This window comes from Scylla paramamosain, chromosome 24 (assembly GCF_035594125.1).
Source record: "Scylla paramamosain isolate STU-SP2022 chromosome 24, ASM3559412v1, whole genome shotgun sequence".
Classification (NCBI taxonomy): domain Eukaryota; kingdom Metazoa; phylum Arthropoda; class Malacostraca; order Decapoda; family Portunidae; genus Scylla; species Scylla paramamosain.
Window position 1 is genome coordinate 14,867,060 of NC_087174.1, and position 15,215 is coordinate 14,882,274.

Consider the following 15,215-nt stretch of genomic DNA (forward strand, 5'->3'; position numbering starts at 1 on the left):
AAAATGAATGGTGGAATGGAAATACTGTACCACTAAAGAGAAAGATAAATTGCATTCATTGGACTGTATGGAGGAAAAAAAAGAGTAACAGAATCTCATGGGATCTATCTTTTTTTCCTTGAAAAGTAGCTTTGAACTGCTGCTTTTTGTGGCTTCTGCATCAAAGCAAATACATACATATGAAGTGTGTGTGTGTGTGTGTGTGTGTGTGTGTGTGTGTGTGTGTGTGTGTGTGTGTGTGTGTGTGTGTGTGTACTGCCAGATTAGTGCTAATGCATTGGGAAGACTCCACTAACAGCCAGTGTTACACATAATTCACATTGAAGTATTAATGAAAGCAATGGCAGAAAATAAGTATGTTTTTTATCTGGCTCAGACAAGGCTTTCAAAAATTCAAATAAATTGATTCCAGACTACCTACAACACCAATTTTTCATGTATATAGCTGAAGGTAACAAATACATAGTTGTTTGTAAAGAGGTTAATAAATAACTGATACTGTACAGTAACAGTCTTTAAATAAATATGGTGAGCCATTGTTTAGATACACAGCTGGTGAACACCCTCTGTTCACACTATCTCATATCACCTCAGGGATATTTTATATCCCTGACTAAATCACTTCCTTGTTAACTTTGGATATTTCTGGACATCAGTGAATGCTACTCCTGATCTTAGATTGCTGATACAATACAGAAACAACTATGCAGAACCATTATTTACACACACAACTGATGAATGCTCACTGTTCATAGCACCCATGCCCATGCAGTCTTCATATTTTCCCCAGTTGGTGTTCACACACTCACTATTTTACATGAGTGCAAAGCTATGGTCTTCATCACTAAATGCAATTGATAAAGAGTTTTCTAATGGTGTAAGCAGAGTTGACCTCATTGCTTCAGCCTGTGAGAGGGAATTGCACAGTTGCCAAGTCAACAAGGACAGGTCAGTTGGTAAATTGTCATCACTGCAGATGGCAGGGGTGATGAGGGCAAAAGTAGCCTGCTCCTTTCTCCTGTGTTAGAGTTACCATACTCCATGTTACGGACCTCTCTGTGGCTTTCTGTATTTACCTAGTTGTATAATACAGGGTTCGAGCAGGGCTCATAGTGTCCTGTCTCCATATATATATATATATATATATATATATATATATATATATATATATATATATATATATATATATATATATATATATATGTATATATATGTTATATTTATTTATTTATTTATCCTGCATTTCCTTAAATTTATGCATGTTTGCTGCTGTAACGATCTCTTCATTTAGGCCATTCCAAATATCCACAGTTCTATGTGGAAAACTGTACTTCTTGATGTTCCTCAAACACTGACTCTTCCTGATCTTCTTTGAGTGCCCTCTCATCCATCCAGCTTCATCTTTCAGCTACACCAGGTCCTGCTTGTTAACTATTTTATACATAATTTTTAGATCTCCTCTTTCTCTTCTAACTTGCAAAATTAGCAGTCCCATTTCCTTCAACCTCTCCTCGTATGTTAGGTCTTTCAGCTCTGGTACCATCCTTGTAGCTACTGTCTGAATTCTTTCCAACTTCTTTATATCTTTCTTCGTATGTGGAGACCATATCACTGCTGCATATTCCAGCCTGGGACATAGCGTAGTGGCTATAATTGTTTTCATCATAGTCATATCCATGTAATGAAATGCCACCCTAACATTTGTTAACATCCTGTATGAGTAGAGCCTCCCCTTGCACCTTGTTTAGTTGAAGGTCATGAGGTTTAGGCTTTGCAACAACAGTCTTGTTTATAGTTTCTTTTTCCAGTATTATCTGCTCTCTTTTTTCTCTCAAATGTTGCCTAATTCTCCTAATACTTTTTCTTCTTTTTCTTTAAAAAAAAAAAAAAAACTGCAGTATTTCTTTATTTTTTTCAGTATTACTGTTGACAAAAAAATGATCACCAATAATTTGATCTTTTTTTTTTATTTATTTTTTTTATTTACTGTCTTTGTAATTTATCCACTTGTTTCCTTTGGTTTTTATTTCTTCCCTTATCCTTGTTATCAGTTCATTCCTCTTCTTATGAATGAGGCTGCTGCAGGTAAACAAAGTATGTGTGTGTGGGTGATGTACCTCAATGCTGTGCCATCTCACTCTCGCTCTAGCAGCCACACACATCAAATAGCATCCACACAGAAGCTTTTTTTTTTTTTTTTATTTAAAGGAACCTGGTTCAAGAGAAATGGATTACATACATATTCATGTATATATATATATATATATATATATATATATATATATATATATATATATATATATATATATATATATATATATATATATATATGTATGTATGTATGTATGTTTGTATGTATGTATGTATGTATATATATATATATATATATATATATATATATATATATATATATATATATATATATATATATATATATATATATATATATATATATATATATATATATATATATATATATATATATATATAATGTAGGAAAAGTAAGTGTTGTCACTATGTAGTCTAATACCAAGCTTATTTCCATAACTGATGGGTACCAGATTAATATTGCTTCAAATTTTTTATTTATATAGTTTTCAAATTTCGTTACTGAAAAGTTCTTTGTATTACTAAAAGAGATGATTATGTTTTTTTTTTTATTTTCTTGCACCAAGGTTTGTGGCTGAACTTGGCTGTGGCCACACCTGTGGTGCCCTTGGGAAGGGAGCTGTTAGCAGTACATCGGGAAACTATCCTCCGTGTCTTCTTACCAAGGGATCTGAGGGCAGCAGTGTAAGTCCTTGCTGTATTATAACCCACTAGCAATCAGATATACATGACATTTAAGCATATGATATATCTGCAAGATGCAGTCAAATAGTTCAGAGCTGTTTAAATTGTAATGAGATGTAGCAACTATTGAAGTAGTATATGTTATAAGTGTGTATTTATAAAATGCAAGTTCTGAGACTAAATTTATAACCGGCACTGATTTAGGTTTTGCCACTGTCCTCTTTAAAGCAGACACCTAGTTCCCCATACCATGCTTGAAACATTCCTTGAGTTATGTACACTGCTCCTGGCCTATACTTTATGACATTTTGCTTTTACACTTTGTAATTAGTGAGGAACATATTTTGTTATATATAAGATGGGTAAATTTTAGTTTATAATCTAGTAGAAAATGATTGTCATGTGTCAGTGCCAGTGGAACAGCTAACTTGAAATATAGATTTGTATTTGTGTGTGTGTGTGTGTGTGTGTGTGTGTGTGTGTGTGTGCTTTTGTGAAATGATGGTCAGAAAATCCAGGGATCCAGGGTTGGGTCCAAGAATGTATTCCCAGTGAGCTCATCTTATAATGGACTTGCCATACACTCATTTTCAGAACATAACACAATTGTATAGCAAGGGAGCAGTGTACTTTTAAGAGTATGAAGCACTGATGGAAAGCAACAGTTATATTGATGTGGGTTAAAAAGTGTGTTTTCAATGGACTGTGAGCCAGTGAAAGTGGATGCAGTTTACCCTTAATTTAATTTGTATCAGTTACTGGTCTGTGGTGTGATTCATTTGCTATTTGAAACAAAGAGTATATAGGAACAAAATTATTTGCTCAAAGGATCATAAAAAAGATAAAAATATAATAAAGTACCATAAAATGTAAAGGAAATTATTGCCCATTCCTCGTCTCAGTCTTCTGGCGATCCATGGCTATGGTGGAAGATGGTGAGATATACAAAAATTGCTTTGTACAAAACACTGAAAGTTGCAAGGAATGTGGAACAGAGTTTATCAATGGCATGTCAGTTGTATGTTATGAAATTAGTTCATGGTTAGTGGCACTGGTGTAGGTGAATGGGTGATGTGGATTCTCATAGGGCTAGGAGGGATGTTCATGAGTGGTGTGGATGTTCATTGGGCCAAGAGGTGCATATTTATGGGGTCATGATGGAGTTGCATTGGGGAGTGTAGATGTTTATGGGGCCAGGAGGGGAGTGCATGGGTTGTGTGGATGTTCATGGGGCCAGGAGGGGGGTGCATGGGTGATGTGGATGTTTGTGGGGCCAGAAGGGGTGGTTTGCTATTGGAAATTTTGTTTGCTATTTGGTTAGTGATTTTCTTAGAGATTCAGTTCATTACTCGATTTATATGTTATCTAAACTATAGCTATTGCAGATCCCACTGTTGAAGAGTTGTGTATTGCATTTTTTTATTTTTATGTAAGAGGAACCCTGGTGAAGGGAAAGGAAGAGAAAAAAGACCCACTGAAGATGGTAGTTCTTAAAGAGAACAGAACAAAAGTGTATCCATAGTCAATGGAGAAGTGTTTTGAAACCTTCCTCTTAGGTCATGGACTGGATGAAATACAGAAACAGGCAAGGAATTCCAGAGTTTGCTAGGGATGAAAGATCAAGAATATTAGTTAGTCCTTGCATTAGGGTGATGGATTGAATAGGGATGAGAGAAAATAGAAAATTCTGCAGCAAAGATGGAGAAGGGAGAGGAGTATGTAGTTAACAAGATCAGAAGAATAGTTAGTGTGGAAATAATGATAGAAGATAGCAACAGTTACAACCTGGCAATGAAGAGAGAGAGGCTGAACACTCAATTAGAGAAGAGGGGTTGGTGTGAAATTCTTTTGATTCACCCTGTTTGAGGATGCTATGTGAATGGAATCCCCATGTATGGGAAGTGTACTCCATACATGGGTGGATAAGTCCTCTGTACAGAATTAATTGATAGAAGGGTGAGAAAAACTGGATGTCAGAACACTTAACTTCATGGAAGCTGTTTTAGCAAGAGATGCAATTCAGTTTAACAGTAAAGGGCAGACAGGATATTCAGTGTAGTAGAGGGAGACAGTTGAGTGTCATTGAAGAATAGGGGATAGTTATGTGGAAGGTTGAGTCAAATTAATTGATGGAAGAATTGGATTTTTGAGGCATTGAATGACCCTAAGTTTGCTCCGCCCCAATGATAAATTTTAGAAAATAAGAAGTCATGCACTCAGTGGTTTCCCTGCATTAATTTTTCAATTCACAAAGGCTTGGACGTCTAGGAAAAGACTTGGAAAAGTGTAGAGTGGTGTTGTTGATGTATGAATGAATAGAACATTGAGTGAACACACTTAGAGACTTAAGGGAGAGTCTACCATGAAAATGTAAGATAATTTTGGAAAATGTGATATTGAATTATATGGTCTGTGGAGACATCCTATTCTTTGGATATTGAATTGACATAAATTTAGATGCCTGGAGTAAGGGAATTTGAATGGCCACTGTGTGGGCATGGTTTGCTGACTGCGGCACATGGACAACTGTCCATTTTTATTTTATTTTTTTCATCAGTGGATAATTTAAAATAATTACATATAAATACATTCTAATGAATCTGGCATCTCATCTGCTTTGTGTGGATGACTGAGGAAGGGAGTGATGCTGACTCATTAATGCTTTGCTTAGTGACTGGAAAAATACACTGGAGGGAAGAAGTGCATCGCTCTGCTCCTTGCCTGTTCCTTATCTTCACTTCCCAGGGCGTTTCTGAGCTGTGCCACAAGTGTGCTGATGTCGAGAATGTGTGGATGAAGCTTCAGCTGATGATGGGGCAATGAGAAACAGTAGAAATGAGGCATCTATTTAACAGCCACTTGTCTTTCACTAAGCTGCCTACAGCCTCAGGTGGTTTGCACAACGTACAATCTTTGTTACATGTGTTGTAACTGTAACTATTGCTCCACACCACTAGAGACCTTGAAACACATTTTTGGATATGAGAAGTGCAACCTGCTCACAGAAATGCTTGGAACAAATAACATCAAAAAAGGATTAGAAATGTAAGAAAAGAATTATACGAAGAAAACATTGAAAAGAACAGGAAGACAAAAATTTACAAAAACTGAATTCTATGCACCTGGGAAGTTTTGATGGAACCTTTCTACAACAAGGGACATGGTGCACCCCGACACCCTTAACTTTGAGGGATTAGTAATAATACGAGGGGACAGTGTGCCACATCCTTTTATATGCATGTTGAAATGTGATTACTGATCCCATGAAATCCACATGAAAGTGGCATTGGCAGTATTGTACCAAAACTTTAAATGTGTTTTCTCAGAATCAATATAAAATTAATTCCTGCTTTTATTTCCTTTATGATTTTGATGAAACTTTTTGGAAATACTACATCAAGTATAAAAAAATCTGCCTTGTTGTTTCTTTCAAAAGGCTCAGTTTTTTATATAGTAATATTATCTAATTAAAAAAAAAATGGTATTAAGGATAATAACAGTATTAGGATAAAAGTAAATGATCAAATGTGCATGTTACAAAAAAAAAAAAAATGGTAATATTGATATAGTCGAGAAAGTTTGACCAGGCAAGATGTAAGCACAGAGACACAGTTGTAGGGAAAAGTAAACCCTCTGAGAGTTAAAGCTAATGAGGGCATGGAAAATATTAGGAAGTCATAATAAAAGGCATGAAATATTCAGAGGGTGGTAGAGAGGGAGAAAAAAAGTCCTGAATCATCCAGAGTTGAATTTTTAGCTAAGCCCTGAGAAAATAGTCCAATTGAAGAGATAAATGAGATGGCAATGGTGCCGTCAATATGGAATATAGGAATGAAAGATGAAAAGTTGTTGAGATATTTTTGTTAGGTGTTAGAAGTCACAGGGGGAGTTAGATCTGGAAAGGTTTGGATGTTTTCTACTGATAGAAGAGTTTTTGGTTGGCTACAGAACAGCTTTGTCATGAGTTCAGGCAGAGATGTAAAATGCAATAGTTTCAGGAGATGGAAGGCTTAGGTACCATTTATGGGCTGCTTTTCCGTCATGTACAGCATGAGAACCAAGGTTGAGAAGTTGTAGATCAAGAGCAATGGATGTACATATCTGCTGGAAACAATCACTTTTCACCTCTCTTAATTGTTCAACACACACAGGTGGGCAGGGCCTTAACAAGGAAGCAATAGACATTCCATAGAGATCAAAATAATATCTCCTCAGATCCCTCCAAATTAGGGGAGGCAAATTGCTAGAGGCATCTCTGCTTCAGAGGATTCTGAGGAGGAATTGGAATGATAAGACAGATATGAGATTATGATTGGAAGAACCCAATGGAGAGGACATAATGAATGAATGAGCAGGTTTACCGCATATCCTCGTGTGTGGATTGAGTTTTCTTTATTAAATATTTAGAGAAAAGATTTGGGTTTGTCCTAGACACATGGGTAAAATTTCTTAGGATGAAGATCCTGGAATCCAAACATGATATAAAGGAGCTGTAGCAAATTTTGTCTTCAGAGATTGAATATTTACTTATTAAGGCCAGTAATTAAGACAAATCTTTACCAATTATGTAGTAATGGAGAGATGTATTGTGCCTCCAGCTGATGAAACAGATGGTTCTGTGTTTACACACAGCCAATGAATGCTCACTGTTGATATCACTTCATATCTCAGTTTGTGTTCACACTTACTATGTTATCTGGATGGAAAGCTATTGCCTTCGTCGCTTAATACAAATGATAAAACAATAGTTTTCTTATGGTGTAGGCAGGGCACCCTCACTGCTGCAGGTTGTGAGAGAATTGCCAAGCAGAGGTTTGTCAAGCAGACAAGCACAGATCAATCTCTAAACTGACATCACCATGGGTGTTGGGTATGGTGAGAGTGTCAGTGACAGTGGCTGCACACTCATTACTATTACTGGGGGTGGCAGCAGCAGCAGCAGTGGCAAGCTTGGGGCTATCAATGAAAAAAAAAGCACAGCATGGTGGACACTGAAAGTGGAGCAGGCAGTAGAGGCAAAGATGAAAGTTTTCCAGAAGTGGATGAAAACATGAGCACGAGAAGACAGATTAGAGTATATAGAGAAAAGAATCAGGCATAAAATAAAGAATGAACTGCAAAGACTGAAGTTTGCCAATGCATTGGAGAGGATTTGAGAAGAGACATGGAAAGCACAAGAAAGTTAATATGTTCCCTGGCAAGAAATTACAGAAAAGAACATTCTGAAATTGTGTCATGAAAGATGAACGAGAATAAATTTACTAAACAAGAGAAGACATATCACTGGGATGGAGAAAATGTTTAAAGCAGAGGAAGTTGTGGACTATGAAAATGTTCAGAAGATACAAGAACAGTACATTGAAGAACATGAAGAGGATATAAGTGTTGGAGAAGTGAGATGTGCCATTAAGAGAATGAAAGATGGCAAACCACCAGGAGAGGATGAATTACCAATGGAGGTAATCAAGGTGCTCCAGACATTGGAATATGCTAGTTAAAAGAAATTTCAAGCGAAAGCTGGAATAAAGGTAAAATACATCAAGATTTAGGGAGGGCATTATTTCTCTCATTTATAAGAAGGAATATCATTCATGTCACATGCAGGTAAAGTTTGTGAAAGGATCATGGAAAAAAGTCTAACTGCGAAAGTTGAAGATAAATCAGAAAAATGGCAATGTGGATTTTGACCTAGTGGAAGTATAATAATAAATTTGGTGTTAACACTAAAAAATAATAATGGAATAGAGTTGGGAATGGGATAAAACAAAAGATGTAATCATAGATATGGAAAAACATTTGACATAGTGCCACATGAAAGATTGTGTCCTGTACTAAACTGTGAAGAATGCAAGATAACTCCAAAATTAAGAAAATAATAGAGAGCATTTATAATGAATGTGAAAACAGAGTTAAACTTAAAGATGATGACAGAATAGCTAAAAATGAAAATGAGCTAGAAAAGGATATATACTTATATCTCTCCACATTTGTTCATAGTGCCCATGCACCATTGTGTCAGGGAAATGGGAAGAATCAATGATGAAGTGATTGGTATATGCAGAGGATGCAGCAGTTATTTGTGATTCTGAAAAGGTCTGCAGGGGATATCTCAACAATGGAACAAAATTAATGGAAATGGGATGAAAATGAATTCTAAGAAAACTGAAGTGATGGAACTAAGTAGAGAAAATGATGAATTAGATATAAGAATAGGAGAAAAACAGATTAAAAAAAATGCAGAATGTTCAGTACCTTAGTATGGAACCAAATACAAAAAATAAACAGATTATAAAATAATTAAATATGTAAACCCTATTTTAAAAGATAACCATATTCTCCAAGACTCATGATAATTTATACTACCATTTTTCAATCAATATTATCGAATGAGTCAGAGATTTGAAGACTGACACAAAAAAACATTGTAAAAAATACAAGCAGCTCAGATGAAAACATTAAGAAGTAACTAGAAGAGACTGGATAAAGAATGTGACATAGGGAGCCGGGAATAATAGCCATCATTGAGGCAATGGAAAAAAAATATACCATGATGGTAGGAACATGTTAAGAGAATGGAGGAGGAAAAGCTACCACGGAAAAAGGAGGAAAAGCCCACTGGCATGGGCACTACAAGGATGAAGGGCTGTGAGAAGACACAGGAAAAGGTGGATAGAAGGTGTCAAGGAAGCAATAGAGAGGAGAGGAAAGTGGATGGTCACTGTGGAGAGATGGAACTCCAAATTGACAGAAAAAGCTGGAGAGACTGTGGGGAGAGCATTGGTAGCTGACGGGCTTTGAACTACCAGGCACCAGGTGAAAAGGTGAGAATAAGAAATTTATTCAAATACTAGTTCCAAACATGAATACTTAATTCTTGATGGAGGATCCAGTTTTCATCGTGTCTTGCTGCAGTTCGCGTAATTTATGCTGAGTGCACTTTCGCAGAATTTACTTTCTATTTGCCTAAGTTGAAGTTCTTATTGAAATCACTAGTTAGCATGTAAATGTTATAACAAAATAAGTGTTATAATTATCTTATTGTAATGATGACATTATAATGCCATGTGCCATACTAACATATGAATATTATGTGTGCTTCTGCTGCCTGCAGGACAGTGACCTGTTTTGTTCTTGTGCATTAGAGTCTGAGTTTTTATTTATTTATTTATTTGTTTATTTATTTATTTGTTTTTTTTTTATTGCATCTTGTATGTGCACTGGCATGTGGAAGATTTTCTGTTTGTGTTCTAGTCAATACAGTCGAGTCTAGACTTCCTGAAAGCAAAACTGAGACCAAGACCCAACCCTCTGAGACTTAAGACCAAGCCCAGGAACATGAAAATTTTTCTAAATCTACCTTCTGAATGCCTTTGGTCACTACAGTGTAAGTTGTATTGTCTAGTTCCATGGGTTTCAGCAGGATTTTTTTTGTAAGGAAGGAAAATGAATGAATGAAGTACATATATGCTGCCGATTCTTTCTTTTCCTGTATTTGTTGAAAAATTCCAAAATGGGAAAATTGGCCTCATGACAAGCCTATCTCTTTTGGATGCCTATATTTTGTTATGTTTATAAAGAACTGGTTTTAACTATCAATTCAAAATTTTAACCAAATTATTATTTACTCAGTTTTTGTCCATGCAGTTAATGCCCTTTATATATGTTAGGTTAACTGTTGTAAAATAGAAAGTAAAGAAGTCAAATAGGCAAAGTATATTCAAACGGTATTATTTATTACTTGTTACATTTTGACAAATATCTGTCAGTTGAATTGTATTTACAAAAAATCGTGCTACCCATATAGTGATGAGAAAAAGGCAAAAAGTAATGTGTGAATGCCAAAAGTCTGGAGCAAAACTCTGAACCTGGAAGCTTTGAGACCAAGATCTCATCAAACTAGTCTTGAGACGAAAACCAGTGTCAAGATTAACAACACTAATTTACATTTTGTTCAATATTCTTGAAGTTGTCAGCACTATGCTTTTCATTCCAAGGTTAGGGTACAGAAATTTTTTTACTTGTGAAAACCTTTTATTTGAATGCAATTTCTGAAACTAACAATACCAATATTCTTCTTTTACCAAGGAGCTTAAGTTGTTTGGAATGCCGCTCTGCACTGGGAGCACTGAGCTTGTGGATATCTGCTGGCGCCACTCTGGAGGATGTAGAGAACTTTGCCATCAATGAATGCATTACCCTAAACCTTTTTCCAGGGGATGTCTGCTTTGGTATGGTGAAACTAGCTGGTGTAAGTATAAAAACCTTCTACCTTTTGTTGGCATACCTGTATATGTTTTGGATTAGTTAAGACATGTCTTATGATATGTTTTTAGTTAAGATTTTATTATATAGGAAATACCACTGTATCATGATACTAGTATACTGCTAATACTAATGGTTCTTAAAGTCGATAGCTGCCACCATGATTAAAAAAGAGTTATGCATACCACTTGTGGGAACTATTTGACCTTAAAACTCACCCAAGCATCACTAAATATCTTTATAAATAGCTGATAACTTAGCTGTGGTTCAGGCTGGCTGGGATTTTATTTATTTATTTTTTTATGTAGGAGGGACACCAGCCAAGGGCAATAAAAGTCTAATTAGAAAAAAATAAAAAAACACTGAGATGGCGGTCACAGAATAGGGTTTAAAGTAGTAGTCAAAAATAGGAGGATAAGTGTCTTGAAACCTCCCTCTTGAAGGAGTTCAAGTCATAGGAAGGTGTAAATACAGAAGCAGGCAGGGAGTTTCAGAGTTTACTAGAGAAAGGGATGAAAGATTGAGAATACTGGCTAACTCTTGCATTAGAGAGGTGGACAGAATAGGGGTGAGAGAAAGAAGAAAGTCTTGTGCAGGGAGGCCATGGGAGGAGGGGAGGCATGCAGTTAGCAAGATCAGAATAGCAGTTAGCATGAAAATACCAGTAGAAGATAGCTTGAGATGTAACATTATGGCAATGAGAAAGAAGCTGAAGATAGTCAGTTAGAGGAGAGGAGTTGATAAGATGAAAAGCTTTTGATTCCACCCTGTCTAAAAAGAGTGTTATGAGTGGACCCCCCCAGACATGTGAAGCATACTCCATACATGGACGAATAAGGCTCTTGTACAGAGTTAGCAACTGGGGGGGATGAGAAAAACTGGCGGAGACATTTCAGAACAGCTAACTTCATAGAAGCTCTTTTAGCTAGAGATTAAATGTGAACTTTCCAGTTTAGATTATAAGAAAAGGACAAACTGAGGATGTTCAGTGTAAAAAAAGGGGACAGTTAAGTATCATTGAAGAAGTGGAGATAGTTGTCTGGAAGGTTGTGTCGAGTTGATAGATGAAGGAATTGAGTTTTTGAGGCATTGAACAATACCAAGTTTGCTCTGCCCCAATCAGAAATTCTAGAGAGATCAGGAGTCAGGAATTCTGTGGCTTCCCTGCATGAACTATTTACTTCCTGAAGGGTTGGACGTCTATGAAAAGACATGGAAAAGTGCAAGGTGGTATCAACAGAATAGGAGTGGATAGGACAAGAAGTTTGGTTTAGAAGATCATTGATAAATAATAAGATGAGAGTTGGTGACAGGACAGAATCCTAAGGAACACTACTGTTAATAGATTTAGGAGAAGAACGTGACCATCTACTACAGCAGCAACAGAATGGTCAGAAAGGAAACGAGATGAAGTTACATAGAGAAGGATAGAAGCTATAGGAGGGTAGTTTGGAAATCAAAGCTTTGTGCCAGACTCTATCAAAAGCTTTTGATATGTCTAAGGCAACAGCAAAAGTTTCACCTAAATCTCTAAAAGAGGATGACCAAGACTTAGTAAGGAAAGCCAGAAGATTAACAGTAGAGTGGCTTGACAGAACCCATAATGGCAATCAGATAGAAGGTTTGAAGCAATAGATGTTTAAGAATCTTCCTGTTGAGGATAGATTAAAAAACTTTAGATAGGCAGGAAATTTGTTCGTTTGAGGGATTAGAATGGTCACCCTTTTTAGGAACAGGCTGAATGTAGGAAAACTTCCAGCAAAAAGGAAAGGTAGATGTTGACAGAGTTGAAAGAGTTTGACTAGGCAAGGTGCAAGTACGGAGGCACATTTTTGGAGAACAATAGGAGAGACCCCATCAGGTCCATAAGCCTTCTGAGGGTTTAGGCCAGCAATGGCATGGAAAACATCATTGTGAAAAATTTTACTAGATAGCATGAAGCAGTCAGAGGGTGGAGGAGAGGGAGGAACAAGCCCTTAATCATCCAAGGTAGAGTTTTTAGCAAAGGTTTGAGCGAAGAGTTCAGCTTTATAGGTAGATGTGATAGCAGTGGTGCCATCTGCTTGAAATAGAGGAGGGAAAGAAGAAGTAAAGTTATTGGACAGCCAAGTACATCTTGTGGCATATCCACAAGATGTATGGGGCAGAAATTAAGGAATCTTGAACAAGATTACAATAGACTTCACTCAGGTAAAATTGTGTGATAGGTATACAGTGGAACCTCATTTATCGAATACCTCCTTTTTTGAACAAATTGTTTTTTAAGAAAATTTTGAAATTATTATTGCTTCAGTTGTGGTACCATAATTCAGTTCTAGAACAAAGTTACTTGATTTCAAATATTAGAAGACATAGCAAAAGCTGCCTTTTATTACTAATCTGTAGTTTCTATAAATAGTTATTTAGTTTTTATATATTTTGAGGAGAAATACAGAGTCTAAGACAGTAATTTGATCCTTGAAATAAGGTAGATGTAATCCCATTGAAAAGCCTCGATCTAAACAAACAGTTTTCGGGGCTCAGGAGTAATCTCTTGATGACCACCAATACCATAACTACTGCACAACTGCATTTTTCCAGTAGCACTTCCCAGCAGCAAGATGTCAAAGTATTATGGTCACCTTCATTTTGGCCATAAGTGGGTTGCTCCTTTCTGTGTCCCCCTTGATTAATGACAAAGAGAATACCAGCACGGTCTAAACAGTATCTTCTGATGAGTTCTGCATCACTAAGTTTATTCAGTACATCCTTTCCGGATAGATGATTTGTGAGCTGGAGATGTGAAGCAGCCATCATGGTTGTGGGAGCATCTGCCTTATGCTGCTAAGAAAGTGTAGATGGGTGTCTGGTAATGGATTAAACCATTTTACATTGATTCCTATGGGGAAAATAGTTTCGTTTTTTTAACATTTTGGATTTCGAACAGCATTCAGGAATGAACTAAGTTTGAGAACCGAGGTTCCACTGTACCTCGAGAACCAGTCATACAATTTTAGAGAAATATGTACCAAAATGATTCTTGAAGCCTCAGCTTCCCAAATGGTATGAATAAAATTATGATTAGAATCAATTATCATTTAGTTATTAATAATCAAACCAAACCATTCACTTGAGAAGTTCAAGTAATGTGATCTAATGTTAACTAACAATGATTGCTTGTGAGCTATTAACATCACTACCTGAGTCATGTATAGACATTGTGATAAATCACAAGAAAACACAGAGGTAATCCAACTGTAATGGCAACACAGCTCATTGGAGAATTTAAATTGTAAGCATAGCACGGGAGATCCCACAGCGTGCTCATTGGCTGCGCACTGCCTATGTCACAGAGTCATGCTCCACACCATTGCCTGACAGCTCATGATGTCACAAATACATTATCCCCACCAATGTGCTCATTGGGTGGTTGCTGTCTTGGCACAACTGCTTGCACTTGGATTATTATTCTCTCATGGAGTCAACTAAGCCTGGGCAAACCAGGTCCTTTATGCCAAAAGTACATTGTATTGTATAGCAATTTCAACCATGTTAACTTAGAGAGAGAGAGAGATGAATCCAACTCCCACCATGTGGTGTGGGAAGTCCAGGTTGGGTGGTTGAACAAGAAATCAGGGTTTGGTGGCCCATGGCTCTTGGATCACTCTTCCATGGAGCTACTCATATATGTCATGGATGAAAAGCATAAGGGATAGGCTTTAACGTGTTTAATTAATAGTGTTTAATTGATATATATATATATATATATATATATATATATATATATATATATATATATATATATATATATATATATATATATATATATATATATATATATATATATATATATATATATTTTTTATTTATTTATTTATTTTTTTTAAGATTCCTATATTAAATGGTTTTAGTTTGATTTCCAACTATATGAGTAGCTGTGTGTGACAAGGGGCCAACTACCAACAACTGTGAAATGGAGTTAATAATGTATCCTGTTCTATAATTTATCCTATATCTTAGAAATAACATTGATGTGATCGTATCTCTATTGTGTGTGCAGCTAATGCCCATTAATCATAGCAGTGTATATCTCATCAACCATGCTATTGCCATCACTATCTCTTTCAGTAAATATCAGGTGTTTGAAGAAGCAGCTGTTGATAATGATAGTTACTTTTAAT

At 36.2% G+C, this 15,215-nt stretch overlaps 1 protein-coding gene across 4 annotated transcripts in view; it reads left to right on the forward strand.

Moving 5' to 3' along the window:
• Window positions 1-15,215, forward strand: part of LOC135112808 (sphingomyelin phosphodiesterase-like) — a 126,675-nt gene that overhangs the window by 6,556 nt on the left and 104,904 nt on the right. For all 4 annotated transcript variants that reach the window (XM_064027634.1, XM_064027633.1, XM_064027635.1 and 1 more), the window contains exons 2-3: window positions 2,676-2,793; window positions 10,879-11,041. In XM_064027634.1, coding sequence (XP_063883704.1) covers window positions 2,676-2,793; window positions 10,879-11,041 — 281 coding nt within the window. The remainder of the gene's footprint in view (window positions 1-2,675; window positions 2,794-10,878; window positions 11,042-15,215) is intronic.